General features: G+C 42.0%; 1 protein-coding gene across 1 annotated transcript in view; it reads left to right on the forward strand.

The window, feature by feature from the left end:
• cdk15 (cyclin dependent kinase 15) overlaps positions 1-27476 on the forward strand; it is a 104706-nt gene that overhangs the window by 51818 nt on the left and 25412 nt on the right. The window contains exon 11 of the mRNA XM_062962013.1: positions 19984-20032. Within this exon, the coding sequence (XP_062818083.1) occupies positions 19984-20032 (49 nt within the window). The remainder of the gene's footprint in view (positions 1-19983; positions 20033-27476) is intronic.

A 27476-nucleotide genomic window follows, 5' to 3' on the forward strand; every position in this document is an offset into this window, starting at 1 on the left:
CCAGCCTTGCATCAAATTCCATGGACTAAAGAACCTTTGTCATTTCCCCTCACTTTGCTTGGCAAAGTGTGTGTTTCGGTTATTGGATTACAACTTTGGACTTTAATATCTCATATTGGACATTGTTTTCCTGGACTATATTTGACCTTTCCTGAAAGGTCTACTTCTGAACTATATTTCACACTTATTTTTATTGACTTTATATATTTTCTTAATAAAGATATTAGATAGATTCTGGTCTCTGCGCATGGTTATTGGTGCTCTGCAGCCTGGGTCTTGACATATTCTGAGATATAGAGCTGTGTGGAAGGGCCCTTAGAGAAATACTAAAGTGAATTCAATATTTCATCAATCTCATGACATCGTTCCACTTTTCTTTTGCCCAAACTCTGAGAAGGCATATAATTGATGCCCGAAGGGATCTTAAATTTTGTTTGGAGAGATCAAGACTTTTGTAAATCAGATTGCACTATGTAACAAAATTTGGAAAAAAATCTGTTTCTGTTTTGAAAGTGTTTCCTGTTTAATTGTGTTGTGCTGACTTTGAAAGTACAGTAGAGTCTCACTTATCCAACACTCACTTATCCAACGTTCTGGATTATCCAACACATTTTTGTAGTCAATGTTTTCAATATATCGTGATATTTTTGTGCTAAATTCATAAATACAGTAATTACTACATAGCATTACTCCATATTGAACTACTTTTTCTGCCAAATTTGTTGTCTAGCATGATGTTTTGGTGCTTAATTTGTAAAATCATAACCTAATTTGATGTTTAATAGGCTTTTCCTTAATCCCTACTTATTATCCAACATATTTGCTTATCCAACATTCTGCCTGCCTGTTTATGTTGGATAAGTGAGACTCTACTGTAGTTGTTATTGTTATGGTTAGCCTTCGGGCTCCGGTAATAGGAGAAGGGGTCATAAGACTCCTCGAGAGTCAGACTCCTTCGAGGAGCGTGAAAGGAAGCGGCTCCGGGATTTGTTTACAGAACCGACAGATGAGGATTCCTTTGAAGGCTTTTCTCAGGGTTTGGAGGAAGAGATGGCTAGCTCGGAGGAGGATGACATGGAATGGACTCGTGTGAGAGAGGATTTGGGTGTTGGGGAAACAGGCAATGAAAGCATGGGAGGTGATTGGCGGGTTGCAGGATCAGACCCATGGACTGGCTGGAGGGATGGAGCGGGATCCACAGCTGGGGATGCTGTGGGGTGTAGTCAAAGGTGCTTAAGCTCTGATGAGGATGATGATGTTGGGGCGTCTGGAATTGGGATGGCAGCTGACAGCGATGATGAGCTTGAACTGGGATAAAATGGGGTTTGGGATCAATGTCTAATTGCGTTGGGCAAGGTAATCTGGACGGACGCTTGGGCTTTTGTTTGGGAACTTCCTGAAGACGGGTGTGATTCGTTGCCTGGATATGTAAGTTTACCAAGGACACTGGGCATAGACGGAGGGAGGAACTGTGTGGGGTTTTTCTCTGTGCAACTTGTGTTTAATCTCGATAGCTTGACCTCCGTCGTCTTTTTGACGGGCAATACCTTCTCGCACTGAATTGACGCTGGACCGACTGACTTCAATTCCGGACTATCCCTTCTGCTGACTACTGGTGAGACCTTTGGATTTCTTGACGACTTCGCTTGGCTGTAGACCTCTGGACCGGATTGGGACCCTGCTGACTGCCGTTACCCTGACTGCTGTGCCTGGACCTGGATATCGTTGGACGCTGAACCCTAAACTGGATCCCGACTACGACCACTCTTTTCGCTTGCTGCAGGAAGGAATAAACAAGCCTGGTTTATGCCCCTGCTGTGTCTGAGTAGCAGAGAGGAATCTGCCACCACCCTGTTGTTTATGTTTTGTCTCCTGCTGATTCTCCTTTGTTTGCTTTGTTTGCCAATCTGAAGTAAGCTCTTTTATTTAATCCGGATTATACTTCTGTTTAACCCGGTTTATTCCTTTGAACCGTTTAAGCTCAAACTAAGCTGTTTTTTGTTACTTTTCACACTGAAGTTAAGTGTTTGCCCTGTTCTTTGTCTTTTACGGGCGTTTTTGGTTCTGTAACCTCAATAAACTGAGTTTTGTTTTACTTGCTGGCGTTCTGTCTCTGACAGTTATACTCCAGAAACTTAGTTTTTGTGGCTGTCAACTACACTTATCCAACATTCGCTTATCCAACGTTCTGGATTATCCAACGCAGTCTGCCTTTTAGTAGTCAATGTTTTTGTAGTCAATGTTTTCAATACATCATGATATTTTGGTGCTAAATTCGTAAATACAGTAATTACTACATAGCATTACTGCCTGTAGTGAGCTACTTTTTCTGTCAAATGTGTTGTATAACATGATGTTTGGGTGCTTAATTTGTAAAATCATAACCTAATTTGATGTTTAATAGGCTTTTCTTTAATCCCTCCTTATTATCCAACATATTTGCTTATCCAACATTCTGCCGGCCCGTTTATGTTGGATAAGTGAGACTCTACTGTATGTTAAATTGGTTGAGACTCGATGAGATATTCATTGAAAAACTATAGCAAAATGTGCTGCAGAATGTCCTGCAAAATCAAAGTTTTCCCTTGGGAGACCAAGCAGGTTGTTTCAACTGGTAGAGAAAGATTTGGATTGGGTACATTTGAAAGAACACTAGCAGCCTCTACAGTCTCTCTACCCGATGAAAGTGGAAAAACTCTCAAGGAGGAATGAGGCACCACTGCTGTGGTCCCTAAGGAAGGGACTGCTTAGTGTAGTCTCAGGGCGAAAGAGGAGCTAGCCTCACACACCACTTCACTTAACCTGTAAGTTCTGGATCCTCTTCCTCTTCCTGTGTGCCACAAGTTTTTGGCATGCGGTCCTGATTATTTCTTTATAGCCTTGCAACAGCATAGTTAAAAGAACAGGTAATGAGCCACAGATGACTTCAAAGTGAATGGCTTGTACATGAGGCTGATTGCACATGTGAGTTCAGAGCAAGAGTCCCTGGGATACTTCTTACCTATTCTTTACTTAACATTTATAGCAAGGAGGAAGAACCAGAATTTACCCACCCTTGAACTGTTGGTGGTGTTCCCCTAGGCAAGCAGTTGGCTGTTGTGTGAACAGAATGCTGGACTAGGTAGACCCTTTAATCTTGGGCTGGATAGGCCCTAGGGTCTGCCCGGTCTGCTTGCTTTTCAGATCCATCAGTATCTGTAGAAGCGCAAGCAATACTTTTGCTTTGTGCTTGTTCATTTGCTTGGGAGACCTTAATTTGCTGCTCCCCAAAGCAGTTCTGAACTGTTAATGCAATTTTTTCAAAGCTCTCATGCTGGGTAAGCTTAAATCCTTGCATTAATCTACTGCTGTGTTTGTTTCACCATGCTGAAAAGTAAGACATTTAAATCCCCTCTCAATTCCACTCATGTTCCCAGAGGCGAGTATCTTGATCTTTTTCTGGATATGTTAGAAGCACACAAGTTAGAATTCAGATACCTGGGGTCAAGGATAGGAAAGGATTACGGAGAACAGAACATGGAACTAATTGCTGTTCCAGCAAAAATTAAATTACCTCCTGCTGTGTTGAGGATTTAGGCTGCCTGGTTTAAAATTTGTAACACCTCCAAACATGCAATACGGAGCAGTGATTTGATGTGGCTGCAAGGACGCCGCAATTTGTAAAGGTTGTGTTGTCTGTTAGAATGGATGTGGACACCATGACAAATGGATCCACTTTGAAGTGAATGGAGCTTCACAAAAGAAACTCCATACCAAAACATAAGCTATCAGGAGAAAGCCTCCAGGATTTAAATCTCATTTCAATCACGGAAACCCACAGGGTGACCATGGGCAAGTTGCACTATCTCAGACTCAGAAGAGGGAGTCGCAAATCCCTCTGACCAAATCTTGCCACGTAAACCTTGTGATGGGTTCACATTAGTGCCACTAGGAGTCGGAAACAACTTGATGACACACAAAAACAACAAGGTATCGAGGATCCCATAAGACATCTCTCTATCGTATATGCTGAATCACTAATATTTTCAGGATAGCAAATATATTATTTACAAATCAGTGAATAGCTGCCATAGCAAAACAAACTTGTATCACCTAGTTTCTCCTTTAAGAACTTTAAGCTTAGCAATTGACTTTCCATTTAATGCCACATCTGCAAAATATTCTCCACCATACAAGGAGATTCCCTTCCTCTATTACAGTGGTTCTCAACTTGTGGGTCCCTAGGCGTTTTGGCCTCCAGCTCCCAGAAATTCCAGCCAGTTTACCAGCTGTTAGGATTTGCGGGAGCTGAAGGCCAAAACAGCTGGAGACCCACAGGTTGAGAACCACTGCTCTCTATAAGTTTCTATCCATTAGCTAAAACTATTTTAGTTACTGATAATAGATCTAAGATTTTGTTGATGCAAATCTTCATTACGCTTTGTAAAAATAACAGTAGTAAATTACCACCATTGTTAATATACTGTAATGTGAATTAAGCCCCTGCTCCCAGAATCCATTTCAATAGGAAGATGATTTGTTTACATTCATTATTGACATCAAGTGGTAGTAAAATGACATTTATATACTATTTATGTATATATATATATCCCTTCAATAATGTTGAAAGATGCTATTCTAATCTAAGAATACATGTACTTTAACTGCCATTGCTATGGAATTATGGGAGTTGTAATATTACAAATTCTTAGCCTTTTCTACCAAAGAGTGCTAGTGCCTCACTAAATGACAAATCCTAGGATTCCATAGCATTGAGCCATGGCAGTTGAAGTGGTGTCAAACTGCATTAGTTCTACAGTGTAGATGCACCCTCAATCAGCAATAGAGGTATATGGGTCTGTTACCTGAGGAGCTTGAACCCCTTGTAGCAATTTCTATTGATTACCAATAAGATAATTATATACACTATTTTGGATACCAAACTACTTGTTTACTTGTGGCAATGCAGTATTCCTCAGAGAAGGTGCTAGTCCTTGGGGAATTCTCATAATGTCCTACCACTTCATCACATTTGTTAAATACTACTGAGCCACCCACTTAAGAAATGGCAGTTTACTGTGTTTAATAGATATATCTTGGGGTTAAAAAGTGTTGCAAAGGGTTATCTTTTTGGATGCTTTCTAAGCTGGTTGGCAAGTGACTTTTTTGGGCAAATTATCCGAACAGAGATGGGCAAAATGGTCATTTCTTTCATATGATGGTATTTGTCGTTCTCAGCTTTAAAATGATACGGTTAAGCAATTTGTGGGAGGAGTCGAAATGCCCCTTTAAGAAAAAGCTCCACCATTACCTTTTGCTCATGGAGGAGGGAAGATCAGCAGTATGTTGTGTTCCTTTCTGTCTCATGCACTTTCTGGGGGCTTGCCCTCCTTCCTTCCTTCCTTCCTTCCTTCCTTCCTTCCTTCCTTCCTTCCTTCCTTCCTTCCTTCCTTCCTTCCTTCCTTCCTTCCTTCCTTCCTTCCCTGTGTTATGTGTGCCATGTATTACCTCCCCCAGATGCCTCCTTCTCTCCTCCTCCTCCAGTTGACCCCAACAGCCATCTAGTCCAACCCCTTTTTTTCTGCCATGTAGCAAAGGAAAATCAAAGCACCCCCGATAGATGGGGTGCCTCTGAACAATAATAATAATGATAAGGAAAATACTTTCCTAGTTTGCAAGTGTTATTTCCTGTTTAATTGTGTAGTCCTTACTTTGAATAAGTAGTTGTTGTGCTCTAGAAACTTCGTTTTTGTGCCCACAAACTATGTTAAATTGGTGGAGGCTCTACAAGATATTCAATCATTGAGAAACTAGAGCAAAAGGCAGGATGTGCCTCCTGCAAAGACAAAGTATTTGTAGTTTAATAAACTTTTCTCATGTGTGTATGATAGGACCAATTAGGAAATGACATTTATAATCCAGGAACAAAAATCATAGTCCAGAAGAGAAGGTGTTTCTTTTCACAAAGGAAACAGGGGAGGGAGAATGGGTGGGAACAAACCTCTACAATGTGATGGCAAATCAACTAAGAATTCCTGAATAAAACACATAGTTTGCTAGTCTGTGATGGTGGTAGGAAAAACATCAATATAATTTCAAAACGGGGTGTGCCTGAGCTATATGGTCAACTTACTTATCCAAACACTTGACATGTTCAGTGAGACAACGTCTTGTCTGGGATTTCTTAAGAAAGAATGACATTGAGAAACAGAAGGCACTGAAGCAGCAGTGGGGATTATCAAACCTGCAAATTGTTGTGAACAGCTCTCAAAACAGGTTTAAGTAATTCGTCTTCCTCTCCTCCGTTACGTACGTTACCAAATTAGAACATTTTTCTGAATCCACAACCAAGATATCAGTAATATGATTCCTATTGATTGAGTGCTGTACAAACTACATGCAGGCTAACTTTGGTGTTGATAAAGGAGATACTAATTGCAAGACAATCGTCCACTAGGACACTAGAATGGTCTCAGGAGTTTGCTGATGTGTTCATAAGAAAGAAAAATCAAGAGGAGAGTAGCAAAAGGCAGGTTCCTAGTAAGCCTTCTGGAAGAATGACAATACATGGTTTTTTTAAAAAAAGTGTTATAAGCGACTTGAGACCATACTACAAGTAGCTTCTGGTGTGAGAGAATTGGCCGTCTACAGAGACGTTGCCCAGGACGTTACCATCCTGCTGGGAGGCTTCTCTCATTCCCTACAAGCTAGAGCTGACAGACGGGAGATCATCCGTCTCGCGGATTCGACCCGGCAACTTTCAGGTCAGCAACCCAATCTTCAGGTTGCTGGTTTGAATCTGGCTGAGCTGTTGCATCAACAGGGACATACATAGAAAGGGAAAAATGACCACCAGATGGTAGCACTATAACAAACTTAGCAACATCAAACAGGAGAAGCAGGGGGGGAAAGGGTGTATTTGTTTTGCTTTTCAATCCTGCAGAAAATTCAAGACAAACATTCTTTCTCAAAACTTTCAGTTGAGTTCTGAATACCTTTTAAACAGAAATGCTGAAGGCCCTGTCTCCAATCCCACTATGCTTGTCACCAAGCATCAGACTTAAGTCCTATGTCTTTTATGTTTCCACCGGTAGAGGGAAGCAAGAAACAGCAAGCGTGGGCTTTCCAACAGCAGAAAATGTTTTAGTGGAAATAATGCCTAATATCTTGAATTTTAGTGTTCTCAGTGTTGATGCTTCATTTAAAAAAAGGAATGTCTATAGGGCAGAAGGAAAGAGAATGCTAAAAGGAAAGAATCTAAAAGTAACCATGTTGAGTATGTGGTTCAACAGGAGAAATTACAATCTACCTCTGCTTGGAGGAAGGTTTATTGACAGAGTCATATTGTGTACTGGAAAAAACAGAATGTCTTTTATCCATGTTATTTTTAAATAATCAGCCACAAGTAGAGTGAAGTTTGAATGTGACAAATTCAGGCTGTGTTCATTTCAGTGATGCTTATTTCTGAGTAGAGAGACATGCATAAGATGTAGCACAATTCCTTCCCTTTTCAGACTCAATTCATTGTAGAGTTTTGCCTAAACTACTCAGATGGGGCAATAATGAAATCAATAGCATAAATCCAATGGCTACAGAAAACATGTAAATAAATAAGATTTACATCGTTGCCATTCAACAACTGGATACATACTTCAACTACAGCAAACAATTTAGGGCAATGCATTCTATTGAGAGACCTTTGGTGGCAAAAAAAACTTTAAATTACATTTTTAAAAGAACTATGTCATAATAAATGAGTTAGTTTTTAATGTGTTATAAAATTCTTGATAGTCTTTGCTGTGGTAGAATAACACAATTACCCCTCAAGACACAGGATACAAAGTGATAGATTTTTTAAAAAATTGTCTTGTTATCATTGGATTCTTCTTCCTTGAAATGGGGTCCGAGTAAAGCAGTCTATACAACCCATGTTGGTTCACTGAATCATTGTGGAGGTTGACACCTACCTAATACAGAAGTAGTTGTCTGAATGGATGACTATGTATCCATCTCTGAAGTCAGTCCAATATCAGGATCCTTCCATTAATTTTTCAGTGATTTAAAATGGAATAACTTTATACTAACTTCCTTGGCACAATACAAATATAGTTGAATTAAAGGTCCATATAGACGGATGTTCAGGTAACTGCATGATTATTGCAGATCTGCATTGTAATTTGGCTATTTCCACATGTCTGAGCATGGTGATGCTAGGTAAATCCAACAAAAGAACTTGAAAAAGCTGTTTTTGGCTTACAACTCTGAGATCCCCTAGCAAACAGACCAAGCAGTCAGGCCCATGGATTTTAGGAGCTGTAACCCCCCCCCCCCCAAAATAACTTTGTTCCAACATTCACCATGCTGAAGCTCTGTTCAGTCATTACACTGAATAAAATCTTCATCACACATGATGAAATCGGCATTTCTACACATTTAAGAAATGGCTACCAACAGAGCCCATCACATGAGACAAGCTCGTACCTTGGGATTCAGGGATTTCCCCATTTCTAAAGTGGTTTCTTCTGTTACGCTTCCTAAATCAATTGCCAATTGGCTTCTTTTAAAATTCCCCATGTAGAAACATGTAAAAACGTCAGATTTAATGTTTGATGGAAATTCTCCATTGTCCGCTTGTAAAGATAACTATGATGTCGTTCTGGAGGGAGGGGTCAAGATGGACAGTGTAGAATCCTTTCTTCTGTCATAATCTTTAGAACCGAGGAGAGAGGAATCGATATATATATATATGTGTGTGTGTGTGTGAACAATGTCCATTCATTGAGTTACTGAAGACTTTCATGTCCAGAATCACAGGGTTGTTGTGTGTTTTCCGGGCTGTATGGCCATGGTCAATGCTTCTGGAACATGGCCACACAGCCCAGAAAACACACAACATCCCCATTGAGTTACCTTAATACAGCCTATATTAAAGCCTGTAGGTTTGCTGTTAGGGTTCTTAGGACTTCATCCCACGCAATAAGTAAAGCATTGGGGATCACTGTTTTTCGTTTAAGCTTCACAACTCCCCGTTTGGAAATTAAATGAATTATTTTCCTACCCCCATCACATGTTTTCCTTTTTTCAGCTTTCTTTTCAAATTATTAGTTTTCCTTCCCATCACACAAGACATATTTCTCCTCCCACTGTCTCCTCCCCCATTTTCTTTTACTTGAAAAAAATCCTATGTGTTTGTTCTCGTGGAAGTACTTTTTAACGTGAAATCGTTAAACAGGATTTTTTCCATTCTGTATTATTCTATATTACAGTTTATAAGTACAGATACCTCTCCACTCAAAAGGTAAAAGGCCATACAGCCCAGAAAACACACAACATCCCCATTGAGTTACCTTTTGAGTGGAGAGGTATCTGTACTTATAAACTGTAATATAGAATAATATAGAATGGAAAAAATCCTGTTTAATAATTTCACGTTAAAAAGTACTTCCACGAGAACAAACACATAGGATTTTTTTCAAGTAAAAGAAAATTGGGGAGGAGACAGTGGGAGGAGAAATATGTCTCTTGTATGATGGGAAGGAAAACTAATAATTTGAAAAGAAAGCTGAAAGAAGGAAAACATGTGATGGGAGTAGGAAAATAATTCATTTAATTTCCAAACGGGGAGTTGTGAAGCTTAAACAAAAAACAGCGATCCCCAACGCTTTACTTATTACGTGGGATGAAGTCCTAAGAACCCTAACAGCAAACCTACAGGCTTTAATACAGCTAATACATATGGCTAAGAACTTCGTGTAATATGACCATTAAAATATGTGAGAGTATTTTGTTTTTCTTCATTTTTATGACTGAATAAAATAACTACATTTTATTAGCTTGCTTATGCATGGTATAATACCAGTAGTTCCAATATTTAGTTTCACAGTGCCCTCGTGTTTACATGTTTCTTTTATGCTATGGGTGCAAGGGTTTCCAAAAGAGAAAAAAAATGTCATTTGCAAGTGGATCCTTGTTAAGTCAGTGAAAAGGGGCCAAAAATTTGCAGGGAAGATTCAAGTTTCTGTGTCCCTATGTCCAAACAGAAAACAGATTAAAGTTCATATAGATGTCCTTTTAATCCAATATCCTAGCAAAAAGATTCACCAGTTGTATAACATTTTGCTTACTACTTATGCAACACTTTGCATACTACTTAGGACCTTTCCAGACTGGCCCTATATCCCAGGATCTGATTTCAGGTTTTCTGCTTTAAACTGGATTATATGAGTCCACACTGCCAGATAATCTGGGATAAACAGAAAACCTGGATCAGATCTTGGGATCTAGGGCCTGTCTGGAAGGGCCCTTAGTCATCACCATGGTTTCTGGGAGATTAAGTATTAGAGTCAATTCATTCTTTTTTACTTATAGTTCATGAACCATTGAAGATCTCCCTGCCCCATATCATAGATCTAGCTTCAATGCTGCCACCTCATTCAGTGATAGTTTGCAAATGCTAGAGGTGTGGTGTGTATTTCATATTAGGAATTTCAAACTCAGGGATTTAATTCAGCTCATACCACTCTGGGTACTTTTAAAATCACTTATCTCTAATCAGCAGTCACAGTGTCTTGCATTTTGGCACTTATGAAAGACAGACTTCATCACATTAGAGATCTCCAAGGGAATCTTGTAGCCATTGTAATCAACACAGCGGCTGTCTCAGTTTCTCAAAGACACACATGCAGTCTATTCAGCGTAAGTCAACATTGTTATTGGCACCAAAATTATAGTGAAATATAGTGTCATGATGACAACCATTATTAACATCTCTATAATTTAGTCAGAATCAAAATCTGATTTCAATGAGAAACGAGGATAAAAAAGTTCTTTATATTAGTTGTACATGGGGCAGCCATATCATTAGGCAGCTGTGTAACAATACTATTCATCTATAATGGATTACCTCAATGCTTTTTTTTTCCTGGGTAATATTTCAATTGCAGAGACATTCTATTTTCCCAACACTCAAATGGTCATACAGTAGAGTCTCACTTATCCAAGCCTCGCTTATCCAAGTTTCTGGATTATCCAAGCCATTTTTGTAGTCAATGTTTTCAATATATCATGATATTTTGGTGCTAAATTCGTAAATACAGTAATTACAACATAACATTACTGCGTATTGAACTGCTTGTTCTGTCAAATTTGTTGTAAAACATGATGTTTTGGTGCTTAATTTGTAAAATCATAACCTAATTTGAAGTTTAATAGGCTTTTCCTTAATCCCTCCTATTATCCAAGATATTTGCTTATCCAAGCTTCTGCCAGCCTGTTTAGCTTGGATAAGTGAGACTGTATTGTATTTGGTCATCAGGAAAAATATAGTTGTCTATCAATATGGTTCAGCATTTCTAAAAGTAAATATTGTTGATCATAAATTGAACATGAGCCAGCAGTGTGATACTACAGCAAAGAAAGCAGATGCTGTTTTTTCTTGCATTAGTAGAAGCAGGGCCGGCCCTAGGCAATTTTCAAGTGTAAACAAACCGTATTTTGGCCCTCCTCCCCTCCCCAAATGTAGTGAGAGTGGAAGAAGAGAGCCATGGAGATTTCTCCAAAGTGCTGGGCCTTGGCTGGAGGGAGAAGTTTCCTCCCTCCGGCAAAGGCCCGGCCTAGGGAAACCTTGGGTGCGTTGCTGTTTCCTAGAACTTTTGTTTGTCTGCCTCTTTCTCTCTGTACCAGGCGCCTCAATAGCACCTCCAGGGGATTGGCGCCTTTCATATTTGCGTACTTCGCTTACCGGTTCAGCCGCCCCTGAGTAGAAGTATAGTAAAGTAAAGGTAATTAATAGTCCTATTAGATTCTGGGCTGGTCAGTCCTCATTGGGAATATTGGATTCAGTTCTGGGCACCCCGTCTTAGGAAGGATATAGTGAAGTCGGAGCAGGTTCAGAGAAAGACAAAGAAGGATAGTAAGAGGCATAGAGAACAAAACATGAGGAAAGGCGAAGACAAAACGGGTGGCATGATCACACTCTTTATATAGTCCAACAACCTGCACTGAGCAAGGGCTTGGAATTTAGTGATCCATGAGGCATCTTCTAACTTTAGGATTCTACGACTCTAATCATCTCGATTATATGCAAATTAGTTGTGTGCTGTATGCAAATCAGTTGTGTGTGCTGCTGCAATATAGAAGGCAGTTGTACAAATGCAGGGCTCAAGAGGAGCTGCAGAGCCAAAGGGCCAGTTGGCCCAGGCTACAGCCTCATCACCATGATGGAAAAGAATGAATATTCATGCTTGAGAATATTGATTGAGATGCATTTAGGTTACTGTCATCTACATCTTGTGAGGTTTGCTAGTGACATTCAAAAAAAATAGTGTTCAAGCAGAGCAAGCAACATTCTGCGTAGAGAGTTCCTGGCATTTTCAGAACCAGAGAGAGTATATTTGCACAGGGCATCTTTGGGTGAAAGGCTCTTTCAAGAATTTCTAGTTCCATTGCAAAGGCAGGAGGGAGGAGGTAAGCATCTTCATAATTCCAGGGGATAGCCATGATAGTTCCTGTGGCAAAAAATTAAACAGCAAATGATAACAAGTCTGATGACATCTCAAAGACTAACCAATTAACATGGCATATGTTTCTGTGGAGTAGAATGCACTTCATCACATGCATAAAGTGTAATTCTCAGTTGACAGGTATATAACGAGACTGTCAGATCTGACCATGGTGGTCCACGCCTTAGTTACCTCTAGACTGGATTACTGCAATGCGCTCTACGTGGGGCTGCCTTTGAAGACGGCTCGGAAACTACAACTAGTACAACGATCGGCAGCCAGGTTTCTAACTGGGGCAGATTACAGGACGCGCTCAACGCCGCTGTTTAAAGAGCTCCACTGGCTGCCATTTATTTTCCGAGCCCAATTCAAGGTGCAGGTTATCACCTACAAAGCCCTTAACGGTTTGGGACCCACCTACCTTCGAGACCGCATTTCCCCCTATGAACCCGCACGACCTCTTCGCTCGTCGGGGGAGGCCCTCCTCTCGCTTCCACCAACTTCGCAGTTGCGGTTGGTGGGGACGAGGGAGAGGGCCTTCTCCGCCGTGGCCCCCCGGCTGTGGAACTCGCTCCCCAGGGAGATTAGGCAGGCCCCTACCCTACTCTCATTCAGGAAGAGCCTGAAAACTTGGCTATTCCAGAAGGCCTTCGTTGACTGATCCTTGTGGGATCATGTTATTTACCTATTAAGCAGTAGACCCTCTGGATTGTTTTTAGGATTCATTCAGCACTTTAAGTATTACACCTGCTGCATAATTATCCCTCCCTGATAACTTGATATTACTTTGCACCTTGGCCTGGATCTTTTGACCCAAATCGGGATCTTAATATTATTGTGTATATTGACTTTTATGACTGTTTTTAATCATGTTGAAGTTTTACTGCTCGGTTTAATGTTTTATCTGATTTGTGCTGTCGTGTCTGGGCATGGCCCCATGTAAGCCGCCCCGAGTCCCTCCGGGGAGATGGGGCGGGATATAAGAATAAAATTATTATTATTATTATTATTATTATTATTGACAGGTATATAACGAGACTGACAAATTGACAGTCTATTCAGCTAAACCTAGTACAATCCACTGTCCAAGGAGATAAGGTATTTCTCTTAGGTCCCAAGATGAGAGGGAACTAGTGGTGCTCATAGAATAAAATAGCCAGAAGGCATGCAAATCAATGTCTAGTTCACTTGTAAGTAAACATATACTCTACTGTCATGTTTACATCGTGGCAGAAATAATAATAATAATACAGTAGAGTCTCACTTATCCAACATTCGCTTATCCAACGTTCTGGATTATCCAACGCATTTTTGTAGTCAATGTTTTCAATACATCGTGATATTTTGGTGCTAAATTAGTAAATACAGTAATTACTACGTAACATTACTGCATATTGAACTACTTTTTCTGCCAAATTTGTTGTATAACATGATGTTTTGGTGCTTAATTTGTAAAATCATAACCTAATTTGATGTTTAATAGGCTTCTCCTTAATCTCTCCTTATTATCCAGCATATTCGCTTATCCAACATTCTGCCAGCCCGTTTATGTTGGATAAGTGAGATTCTACTGTAATAATAATAATAACAACAATATACTTTATATTCCGCTCCGTCTCCCCGAGGGGACTCAGGGTGGAGTATAAAACACACATACGACAAGCATTCAATGCCGTTATACAATTAACAAAGACAGACAGTACACAAACAGAGAGGCATTTCCCATCTTATTTCCGGCATCTTGGAGGCTGTACTCGACTCTGGCCATGGGGTGGGGTGTGTGTGTGTATTCGCTCTATCTTCCATGCTGAGGAGCTTTGTCGTCCTTAGATGTCCTCCCAATCGAGGTCCTTAATGGCACCTTTTTATGACTTCCCCGCTAAAAGTGGTACCTATTTATCTACTCGCATTTCTGTTTTTGATTTGCTAGGAACTGGGACTAATGGCGGGTGCAGATGCTGATCTGGGCTTCAGCTGCTGACCTTTTGATCGGCAGGATTTTCTGCAGCTAGCGGTTTAGCCCAACCCCTTAAATAAAGGCCTTAGTGTGGTGACATTTCAGGACACAATTATAGAGTAGACAATCACAGAATTAAAACAGAAACCTTTCTTTCATCGGTTGTGATAAAGTCTCTACCATGACTGCTTGAAGCTTGCATATGGCTTTTAGGCTGGATCGACACTGCTCTATATCCCAGGATTTGATCCCAGATTATCTTCTTTGAACTAGATTATATGAATCTACACTGCCAGATAATCTGGGATAAGCAGAAAATGGTGGATCAGATCCTGGGATGTAGAGTGTAGAGTGTAGAGTGTAGATCCACTCTCAGAAGCACTACTGAATAGAGTTCTGTCTATGATGCATGTGCCAGTGTTTCAAGTAAGCAAGATGCTTACTGTAATTTTGTTATTATACACAGTTAAAGTATGATAAATAATTTATTATTAGTAACAAAGGATTTAAAACCCTTCCCATGGACTATCAGATGTAAGGTGGTTTTGTGTACAGTCTCTAAATCTCGCATTATACAGCTGAAAAGCACTAACAATAATATGTCAACAATAGAGAACAGAAAATAATGTTTCATAGAATATGGGCACCCTTTCACTTATTTTAACTGGTGGCTGGGTCATTGCTATCATGCTTAGGTGCCCTCTCCTGCCAACTTGCCTAAAGTTAATTTTAACAATAAAAAGTAGATTTTATCTAAGGGCCTATCCACACAGCCATATAACCCAGAATATCAAGGCAGAAAATTCCACAATATCTGCTTGGACCTGAGTCCACACTGCCATATATTCCAGTTTAAAGCAGAAAATGTGGGATTTTATTCAGCTGTATGGAAGGGGCCTAAGGATTTCAGCTTTGAAAATCATGAACCAATTCTTAAAAAATGGGTGCCAAACTCCATGTAAAATGTTATTTTAGGATTTAGCCATGGCCCAAAGAGCAGCACCATGTAAATTTTTTAGCCCTACATGTTTCTAAACTGGATTGAACCAAGTTTCCCTCTTTTTTGTGATAGAACTGTAATAGAATACTTGCTTAAATTTGTGTGATTTTACCATGAACTGGTGCTTGGTCCACACCAATTTAATCAAGTACTCTGTTAATTAAGATATTTAAAGGCAGACAGTTGCTCAAGTACATTCCCATCAAGTGACTAATTAAGGGTTTGTTTAGATTTTCCAGACATCATAATTGAAAGGATTTTTTTCTGCAAAACAAATTAAAGAATTCCAACAGTCTACATACAATCAGATGAGTATAAGAAATCAGAATTGCATCTTCTCCATAAAGGATTGAGTATTTCTAGTTTCGGACTTTAACTGGAAAATAACAGCAGCTTTTTAAAAACTCTACTGCCTCGTTAATGAATAGGCTGAACAGAAGTGGGCCAAGGACTACTAACAATAATCTTTGAAACTTTCTGAAGAACAGAAGTCCAAGCAGACAGGAGGAGGGCAAATGGTGCCCCCATCTTCAAAAAGGAAGAAAAGAGAACACAAACAATTACTGCTCAGTCAGCCTGATATCAAAAACCAGGAAAGATTCTAGAGCAGATCATTAAACAGTCTGTAAGCACTTAGAAAGAAATGTTGTGATTAATGTGTTGTTGAAGGCTTTCATGGCCGGGATCACAGGGTTGTTGTATGTTTTTTGGGCTGTATGGCCATGTTCTAGAAGTATTCTCTCCTGACGTTTCGCCCACATCTATGGCAGGCATCCTCAGAGTTTGTGAGGTATGGAGAAACTAAGCAAGGAAGGTTTATATATATCTGTGGAAAGTCCAGGGTGTGAGAAGAACTCTGTCAGTTGGAAAGCCAGTGTGAATGTTGCAGTTAATCACCTTAATTAGCATTGGAAAGGTCCATCTCCTGGATATTTCTGCCTGGGGGCATCCTTTGTTCAGAGTCATTAGCTGTCCTTGGAACTCTTCTGTTTTCAGAGTGTTGCTTCTTATTTACTGTTCTGATTTTTGAGTTTTTTTAATACTGGTAGCCAGTATTTGTTCATTTTCATGGTTTCCTCTTTTCTGTTGAAGTTGTCCACATGCTTGTGAATTTCAATGGCTTCTCTGTGTAGTCTGACATAATTGTTGGAGAAATCAGCCATAGCAGAGCACTTGATGAACCAACCTGGACACAGCATATTATTTGAGAACACAGAAATGCTTGACCACTCCAACAACTATCATGTCAGACTACACAGAGAAGCCATTGAAATTGTCAAATGTGGGCTAGGCAAAACTACAGTTAGGTGGATCTGTAATTGGTTAAGCGAACGAACCCAAAGGGTGCTCACCAATGCGTCGTCTTCATCTTGGAAAGAAGTGACGAGTGGAATGCCGCAGGGTTTTGTCCTGGGCCCGGTTCTGTTCAACATCTTTATTAACGACTTAGACGAAGGGTTAGAAGGCACGATCATCAAGTTTGCAGACAACACCAAACTGGGAGGGATAGCTAACACTCCAGAAGACAGGAGCAGAATTCAAAACGTTCTTGACAGACTAGAGAAATGGGCCAAAACTAACAAAATGAAGTTCAACAGGGACAAATGCAAGATACTTCACCGGCAGAAAAAATGGAATGCAAAGATACAGAATGGGGGATGCCTGGCTAAACAGGAGTAAGTGTGAAAAAGAGCTTGGAGTCCTCGTAGACAACAAGTTAAACATGAGCCAACAATGTGATGCAGCTGCTAAAAAGCCAATGGGATTTTGGCCTGCATAAATAGGTGTATAGAGTCTAGATCCAGGGAAGTCATGCTCCCCCTCTATTCTGCCTTGGTCAGACCACACCTGGAATACTGCGTCCAATTTTGGGCACCACAGTTGAAGGGAGATGTTGACAAGCTGGAAAGCGTCCAGAGGAGGGCGACTAAAACGATCAAGGGTCTGGAGAACAAGCCCTATGAGGAGCGGCTTAAAGAGCTGGGCATGTTTAGCCTGCAAAAGAGAAGGCTGAGAGGAGGCATGATGAGGGTCATGTACAAATATGTGAGGGGAAGTCATAGGGAGGAGGGAGCAAGCTTGTTTTCTGCTGCCCTGCAGACTAGGACACGGAACAATGGCTTCAAACTACAGGAAAGGATATTCCACCTGAACATCAGGAAGAACTTCCTCATGAGAGCTGTTCGGCAGTGGAACTCTCTCCCCCGGCCTGTGGTGGCGGCTCCTTCTTTGGAGGCTTTTAAGCAGAGTCTGGATGGCCATCTGTCGGGGGTCCTTTTTTTAATGAGATTTTTTTACTTCTTGCAGGGGGTTGGACTGGATGGCCTGTGAGGTCTCTTCCCACTCTACAATTCTATGATTCAGTGCTAAAGACCACCTTTCCTCTGTGGGGGAAAGGGCTAAACCAATGTATCAGCGAGGCTGGACAGTGAAACCCTAATTTCATGAAAATAAAGAGTCCTACTATTGTAGTTCAAAACTTGGCTGGTACATGTATTCAGTATTTATTTCAGTCAGGTCAGGCTGTTGGTTTGGCCACTCATGTATATGTCTCCAAGTTGCCTGTTGATTATGGTGACCCTGTTCATTTCATAGGGGTTTCTTAAGCAAAGAACACCCGTTTCCTTCCTCTGAGATGCAGCATGCAGCATAATAATAATAATAATAATAATAATAATAATAATAATAATAATAATAATAACAACAACAACTTTATTTTTATACCCCGCCCCATCTCCCCGAAGGGACTCGGGGCGGCTTACATGGGGCCTGGCCCGATAAAACAAACAAATAACAGTAACAAAGCAATAAAACAATTATCCCAGTAAAAAACACCAACATCAATAAAAACAATCATTAAAATCAACAAGCAGGATACAGTGTTAAAAACCGGAGACTAATTCATAGATCCCAGGCGAAATGCAGAGTGTTACGAAATGGGAAAAGGAAATTTCACAGTTGAATGGACAATTGATGTTCCTTGGTGATCCCCCATCTAAGTACTAATCAGGCCTGATTGTATTTAGCTTTCAAGGACAGGTCAGATCTGGTACCTTCAGGGTATTTAGGCACTTGGGTTAAAGATGAGGTACCTGACACTAAACGTTGTGAATTTTCCTGACCCTAGAGGCAATTACCAGTGACATAGACTTCTGGAAGGGAGACTCACCTTGTTCTTCATTCAGAAGTAATGTTTCCTGACTACTGTGGAGGGAACAGGGAGGAAGAAAGGTTGTTGATCCTCAAAGCAGTGGTACTGCCCAGTCTAGGCTGTATCATGCCTAGTTTTTAGTAAACAGGTTTATGTCCATTCAGTGCCAAGGAAAGATGCTCCAGTTATTCAAGAGAAGAGGCGAAGCAGTGGTCAGGAAGGAAGACTGCATGAACCTTCTGCCAGGATTTGTGGCAGCATCTCTCTAATTAGGTAACCTGGAAGTGTCAGATTGCAGAATATGTTGTGGGATGCACCACATCTTTACTCAATGCTAGCAAGTCATGTGAAAATCATATATCACATCTATGGTACATGCATCAGACAGTCTGCATGGTTCCCATTACAACTTCCCATCTGCCTTGCACTGTTCAATAATTCACCATCCTTCATCTTTCAGGCTGTCATATCCACACACATGAACACACAAGAGTTTTCATTGTCTGATTATTTATTTATTTATTTATTTATATTGTCAGAAGCAAACCGAGGGTACAAGTTGTAATGTATTTGAAAACAAACAAAGTTAAAAAAAAAACTTGGCATTATACTAAATGTACTTTGACCAGTAGCTGGCCACTTGGAGTGCCTCTGGTGTTGCTGTAATAAGGTCCTCCATTGTGCATGTGGTTTGCTCTTCACACTTGCATGTCATGGACTCCACTCTGTGGCCCATTTCTTAAGGTTGGCTCTGCATCTCTTTGTGCTAGAGCGCCTTCCAAGTCACCCAGCCTTCTATGTATCCAGGAGGGAATGTACAGAATTTGGGAATGGGTGCAAAATTTTGACTTTTATGCCAAAGATGAATTCAACAGTCCTTCTCTTTATCCTAGGAAGCGGCCAAAAAATAAAATCTCTCCAGAATCACATTGCACTGGCCAACATACATTTCGGTGCCTCAAATATTAGTCTTGTTTCTGTGTATATTTAACCTTCTGATTCCAAAAATGGCACCAGTTTTCCCCATTGGCTCTAGTTTTTGAGATAGATAACATATGCCATTTACCAGTCTTCATCTGCTCTCCCATAGAAAACCATGGTAACCATATCTAAGAAACTAGAGCTGATGGGGTCTATCCAATGCAATTTTTGGAATCGGTGCCCAAATTAACCCCAGGGACAGGCCTAAAAACCAAGACAAAGAAAAAAAAATATTTTTGGGGGCTCTGTTATCATCTATATCACTATTCATGTTTTATAAAAGTAATGTATATTTATATGAAAAAGCAATGATAGATTCAAGAAAGGGTCTGGAGATTCTAAGTACATTAAGTACATGTCGCAGGCGGTTTCCATGATTCCTGTTTAATCTGGTGATTGCATATTAACTTTCCAGAGAGGTTCTCCGCCAGTAAGCCTCGGAGGCTCCGAATGATCTGTGACAGGTAAACTATCTATGACAGTATTATCAAGTTCTCCCGTAGGGACTGTTTGTTTTTATATGCAAGCTTTTAACTGCAGACTTGGCTTGTTTGAGCTCAGTCTGAATAAGATATCTCCAAAGTAGTAGTTTTAAAGCTTTTTTAAAAAGCAAATTCCAAGAGCAGCATCTTACATGCATGGATTTGTTATTACTATCAGGCTGTTTGTATAAGCAGCCCAAGCATTTATAGATCAGCCTTTTCAGAAAAAGCACTTAGGAAGCAAAATGAACTTGAGATGCTATAAAACTCCCAATTGAAATGTAGAGATGTTACCGCTTTGCCCAATAATGACTAAACATACATTCATAATATCAGTCCATATCCACTTGATATAACATCTACAGTGGTTACTTTAAAATGCATATCATTAAAACTTATATTTCCTAAAATCTTTCATATAGACCAGGGATGACAATGTATGCCATATTATCTTCTATATATATAAAAGAGTGATGGCATCAGGGCAGCGGACAAAACAACAAAACTACAGGCCCCCCAACCTCGAAATTTGACAACACAACCCATCATCCACGGCTCTAGGTTGATACCACAAAAAGAAAAGAAAAAGTCCTAATTAGAGGGAGAGGAATAATTGTTTTTTATCCAATTACTTCCAGTTAGAAGGCTAAGCTCCTCCCACTTGGTCTCCTAGCAACTGACTCACCCCAGGGGACAGGCAGACTTAGGCTTCACTTAGGCCTCTTCCACAGATTATCTAATTAATATCGCAAAGAACACCACTCTGAAAACAGGGGAATTCCAGACAGGAAACAATCTGGGCCAGCTAACACCTCCCAACAAAAAATTCAGTCAGGAAGGAAACAGCTAGGCTTTAAAGATGCAAGGCCATTACATCCTAATCATTTCTCCTAATTGCAGCATTCATACTTGCCTCCAACAGACAAAATAAACAGAAATATTGTATATTCACAACCTTTACAAAATAATATCCCCTGATGGCGCAGTGTGTTAAAGCACTGAGCTGTTGAACTTCTGGACCGAAAGGTCGCAGGTTTGAATTGGGGGAGCGGAGAGAGCCCCTACTGTTAGCCCCAGCTTCTGCCAACCCAGAAGTTTGAAAACATGCAAATGAGAGTAGATGAATAGGTACCGCTCCAGTGGGAAGATAACGGCGCTCCATGCAGTCATCCCACATGACCTTGGAGGAGTCTACGGACAACGCCGGCTCTTCGGCTTAGAAATGGAGATGAGCACCAACCCCCAGAGTCAGACATGACTGGACTTAACGTCAGGGGAAAACCTTTACCATTTACCTTAACTACCACCAATTCCTCAGTACTTTATTTCCCATACCACCATACTTCGCCACAGCAACGCGTGGCCGGGCACAGCTAGTGTTCCTATAATATATGCAGTGCAGCTTTGGGCTTTCCTTTCACTGCTGGAGCACATCAACCGCTGAATGTGTTTTGGCTTGTCCTCGGTTTTGCCCCACTAGCTCATGACCTGACCTTCTGACCTGACCTGGAAGCCTTATCATCTGGCACTATCTCTTGCTTTTTTGAGTGTCTCATTATAGAGTTTTAAAGGTAGATGGCTTCTGGAGTGGCTTACAATTGCCTCCTCCTGCTCAGTACTAACAAGTGTTAGCTTTGGTGGCACTGGCATTATCTCTGAGAGATGCTTTGCAAGTGTCACTCCTGTCCAGTAGTTGCCTGGCACATTTGGTTTAGCTCTTCAGCAAAAGCTTGACCAAGATGGGGAACCCTACCAATACCACTGCTACTATTAGCATAGACTCTTGCCTCACAAGATAGTACTGTTGCTGGGGAAAGTTGCATACATTTACCATACATACTTGAATGTTACTATGATTGCTATATATGTGTTTTACACTGTAAGCCGCCCTGAGTCCCCTGTTTGGTGAGAAGGGCAAGGTAGAAATACTGTAATAAATAATAAATAAATAAATACTTTAAAACCTCAAAGAGTTTTTATTCTTAAGGACAGCTTCAAAATGTTTCCAAGAAAGAATGTTACTGTTTCTAGAAAAGATATAGAATATATATATATATATACACACACACACACACATATATACATACACATACTGTCAAGGACAGAACGCCACAAGATTCAAAGTAACAGAGTTTATTAGATTACAGAACTCAAAAATGCCCGTAAAACACAAGGGCCAGGCAGTTTTTGCCTTTAGGAGCAAAAAGGGGCAAAAGTAAATGTTCAAAAGATAAACCGGATTAAACCGGAGTTTAATCCGGGTAAAAACAAACTGCTTGCTTCAGCCTGGGTATAAACGAAACGAAAGCCAAGGAACAAAAGATACAAAGAATGCAACTAATTGGCAGCAGATTCCTCTCTGCTGCCAACACTGTGCTTAGAGTAACTTGCGTCGCTCCCCCACACACACAGCAGACAGGATCTCCAACACGAGTAAATCAGCCAAGGATTGTAGCAGTTGAGTAGACCAGTTCCGTTCCGTAGATCAAAGCCAGAAGCAGACGTTTGTAGTTTTTCCAAGTCCAAGAAGGGGGGAAGACAAGCCGTGGTCAGTTCAGTCCGAGTTCTCAAAGCAGGAGATGGCGTCCGTCAAGAAGACGACGGAAGGTCAAGGTCACAGCACAGGAAAGCACACAAGTCTTCAGGGAAGCGTCCCACACACACACGGATCCCAAGCGTTTGCCCAGATTACCTTGCCCAACGCAATTTGCAATTGCTCTCAAGCCCCATTTTATGCCCGTTACAAATCTTCATCACTGTCAGCTGTCCTCCTTAACCCGGGCGTTTCCTCATCACTTTCCTCGTCAGAGCTGGAACACCTCTGACTACGCCCAACAGCATCTCCAGCTGTGGATCCCGTCCCATCCCTCCAGCTAAACCATGGGTCTAATCCTGAAGGTCCCCATTCATCTTCTGTCCCATCATGGCCAGTGGCACCCACTTCCTCCCTTACCCGAGTCCAATCCATCTCATCCTCCTCTGAGCTAACCAGCCCCTCCTCCATTCTCTCCGTAAACCCTTCGAAAGACTCCTCGTCAGATGGTGCTGCAAATATGTCTCGCAGTCTTTTTCTCTCTCGCTCCTCGAGAGTATCTGACTCTCGAGGAGTCTTACGCCCACGTCTGTCAGTAACAGAGCCATGAGGCTCAATCATAACACTATCCCCTCTCACAAAGGCCTCCTCCCCCGATGGCGGAGAAGTGGCAGTGATACCCTCCGCTATAGCACCACGACGACTAGAGGTATCAAGTTTCAACAGCGAACGATGAAAGACTGGATGGACCTTTAAACTAGACGGTAAACGCAAACGAAACGCAACAGAAGAAATCTTTTTAACGATAGGAAAGGGACCCAAATACCGAGGCGCAAACTTTCCCCCAGCCTGTTTAATATGTTTGGAAGATAACCACACCAAATCCCCTTCTTCCAACTCCTCCCCTGCCTGCCTGTGGCGGTCAGCCTGAGTCTTCTGCGTTGCCTTAGCTTCCAACAGTAAGCGACGGGCAACATCATGCAATGCAGCCATTTCCGAAGAGCGGTACACAGGGTCCGAAGAGACCACATTGGTCGACGGCGCCACACCTCCCCGTGGGTGAAAACCATAAGTTAGCTCAAATGGCGTATGCTGACTAGACGTGTGCACCGCATTGTTGTAAGCAAATTCCGCCACCGGTAACCACTTTACCCAAGCCGTGGGTTGATCTAAACAAAAACAACGCAGATACTGCTCTAAGAGCCCATTAACCCGTTCCGACTGTCCATCCGTTTGCGGATGGAAAGCTGAAGACACGTTTAACTTAGTCCCCAAACACTCATGGAAGTGTTTCCAAAAGCGTGACACAAATTGCGGAGCCCTATCTGAAATAATCACCTCGGGTGCTCCGTGCAAACGATAGATGTGCTTTGTAAATAGTAAGGCCAACGTAGGGGCCGCCGGAATGGTTGAACAAGGAATAAAATGAGCCAGTTTACTAAATAAATCCACCACCACCCAAATACAAGTATAACCCCCAGACTTAGGCAAATCTGAAATAAAATCCATGGAAATGATTTGCCATGGCCTCTCCGGAACAGGTAAAGACGATAACAACCCTCTAGGGCGCCCAACAGGCGTCTTACTCTGCTGACAAACGGCGCAGCTGTCACAAAAGCGCAGAATGTCTTGCCGCATCTTTGGCCACCAGTAGCTCCTGGTGATAAGCTGTACGGTCTTGAACCTGCCAAAGTGCCCAGCCATGGGTTCGTCATGGTGGGCTCTAATCACCTCCAACCTGAGGGTCCCTACTGGTACGTAAACCTGCCCCCTACGCACCAATACCCCGTCTTGATCCTGAAGATGCGGCAGTATGGTACGGTTACCTGCAGAGAGCAGCATCAGTTGCTCCTGAGTCCATACATCATCCTTCTGAGCCTCAAGGATCTGGTCATGTAACCCAAGCTCATTATCTACAACACACAGAGAGGCAGTAGGCAAGATGGTCTGACATACTACCTGCTCATTGGTCTTAAATTCCGGCTTGCGGGATAAAGCATCGGCCCGCAAGTTTGCCTTCCCCTCCACGAACTGCACCTTGAAGTTAAACCTGGAGAAAAACAAAGCCCAGCGGATTTGACGCTGGTTTAACTTCTTTGCTGTTTGCAAGTGCTCTAAGTTCTTGTGATCAGATCTGACCACGATCTGGTGCCGTGCCCCTTCAAGCCAGTGCCGCCACACCTCAAACGCCACCTTAATCGCCAACAACTCCTTCTCCCATATGGTATAGTTCTGCTCGAAGGGTGTTAGTTGCCGCGAGTAAAATCCACAGGGACGCAAGGTCCCTGAGGAATCCTTCTGAGACAATACAGCCCCCAACGCGTAGCTAGAAGCGTCCGCTTCTACCACGAACGGTCTGTCAACATCAGGATGGGTTAGTATGTTGTCCGATTGAAAACTAGACTTTAGTTGTAGAAACGCCTCGTGAGCTTCCCGCCCCCACACAAATGGCTGTTTCTTGCGCAGAAGCTGCGTCAAAGGTACCGTGAGCTTTGCAAAATTCGGAATAAACTCCCGGTAGTAATTAGCGAAACCCAAGAACCTTTGTACATCCTTCTTAGTCTTCAGCTCCTGCCATGAGTTGACGGCGTCAACCTTATGTGGGTCCATTTTAAGTTCCCTACCTGACACTACATGACCTAGGAACTCCACTTCAGGCACATGAAAGACGCACTTGGAAGCCTTGGCGAAAAGCCCATTAGCCCGCAGTCGGTGCAGAACCTGCTTGACATGTTGACGATGTTCTTTCTCGTCCTTAGAAAAAATCAAGATATCATCCAAATAAATCACTAAAAATTGGTCAATTAGGTCCCTGAACACATCGTTCATGAACCTCTGGAATACCGCAGGAGCATTACAAAGCCCAAAAGGCATGACTCGGAACTCGTGGCATCCGAAACACGTGTTAAATGCCGTCTTCCATTCATCCCCTTCCCGTATACGGATTAAGTTATAGGCCCCCCGCAGGTCAAGCTTGGTAAAGACCTTAGCCCCTTGCACCCTTGATAACAGTTCCGAGATTAAAGGCAGCGGGTACCTATCCCGAATGGTGTATTTGTTTAGGATCCGATAATCGCAGACCAACCTAAGTTCCCCAGTCTTTTTGGCTACAAAGAATACCGGTGCCGCAGTTGGAGAACTAGATGGGCGAATAAACCCCTTGGCTAAATTTTCATCTAGAAACTCCCGCAAAGCTTGCCTTTCCGGTACAGTCAAGGCATACAGCCTCCCTGCTGGCAGTTTCGCACCTTCTGCCAACTTGATGGCGCAATCATATGGCCTGTGCGGTGGTAATTTGTCCGCTTCTCTTTTACAAAATACATCAGAGAACTCCCCATACTCAGCAGGCACTCCCTCCATATCAGAATGAGTAACATTTAGAGTGCAACAATCCTGCCTCTTTAAGATCACTTTACGTGTTGCCCAATCTACATGTGGGTTTACTACAGCTAGCCAATCCATCCCCAGGATCACATCATATCTAGGCAAGCTCGTAATATCCCACACAAACGTTCCCGTTACTCCCTGCACCTCCCACGTTACTGCTGAGGTTTCATGGTTAACCACCCCAGTCTCCAGCAGTCTCCCATCTGCTCCTTCCACCCACACGTCGCATGCCTTGCGCACTCTAGGAATGCCATGCTTCTTAGCAAACTCAATATCTACATAGGAGACCGTAGCCCCTGAGTCCAGCAGTGCCAAAGTAGAAACAAGTTCCCTTCCCCCAACAGATAATGTAATGGGTACGAAAACATGCTTCCTCCCCTCAGTTGACTGCTTGAGGAGCCCTAGTGCGTTGGACTCACGTCGCACTAGGGCTGGCCTTTTCCCGAAAGCTGGGAAGGTTTCACATTACAATTTTTGGCAAAATGCCCAGCATTCCCACAGTACAAACACAAGCCCAGCTGCCTCCTACGGCTCTTTTCCTCTGTAGACAGCTTTTTAAAGACCCCAAGCTCCATGGGCTCTTCCCCCATCACCACAGGTGCCCTGGTTACATGCATGGGTGGCGCACACATTGCTTTTGAGTGTTTACGAGCCTCGAACCTTGCGTCTAAACGCAGCACCTTAGCTACTAAGGCGTCCCAGCTTTCAGCCGGCTCCAAGCGTGCTAATTCATCCTGGAGCATATCACTTAACCCGGCAGTAAATAAAAGCATGAATGCATTTTCCCCCCAATCCAGCTGGTGGCGATACAGGTTAAACTTATTTAAGTAATCCAAAACAGTCCCCTTTCCCTGTTTCAACCGATACAGAGCCCACCCAGCGTTCTCCGTGCGGAGAGGATCCCCAAAAGTATCAGTTAACAACTTTTTGAAATTATTCAAATTGTCCTTGACTGGGTCATTTCCCAAAATTAAATTAGTGGCCCATTGTCCTGCGGGACCGGTCAACAAACTCAAAATAAAGGCCACCTTGCTAGTGTCTGTAGGAAAAGCATGAGCACTGAGCTGAGAAAAATAAAGCTCCACTTGTGCCAAAAAGGTTGGCAACTTGCACCTGGTTCCGTCAAAGCGTTCAGGAGTCAAAACATGTCCTTTCACAGCCTGAGCTGTTTGGATAACGGTAAAAGCCGTTTGCAATTGGTCTACTTTGGCCCTTAACTCATCCATCGTCTTCCTGACGGGTTTATTGCTGCAATAAACTTTTTATGGGCGTTGGGCAATCTGTCAAGGACAGAACGCCACAAGATTCAAAGTAACAGAGTTTATTAGATTACAGAACTCAAAAATGCCCGTAAAACACAAGGGCCAGGCAGTTTTTGCCTTTAGGAGCAAAAAGGGGCAAAAGTAAATGTTCAAAAGATAAACCGGATTAAACCGGAGTTTAATCCGGGTAAAAACAAACTGCTTGCTTCAGCCTGGGTATAAACGAAACGAAAGCCAAGGAACA

This window comes from Anolis carolinensis, chromosome 1, assembly GCF_035594765.1.
Source record: "Anolis carolinensis isolate JA03-04 chromosome 1, rAnoCar3.1.pri, whole genome shotgun sequence".
NCBI lineage: Eukaryota > Metazoa > Chordata > Lepidosauria > Squamata > Dactyloidae > Anolis > Anolis carolinensis.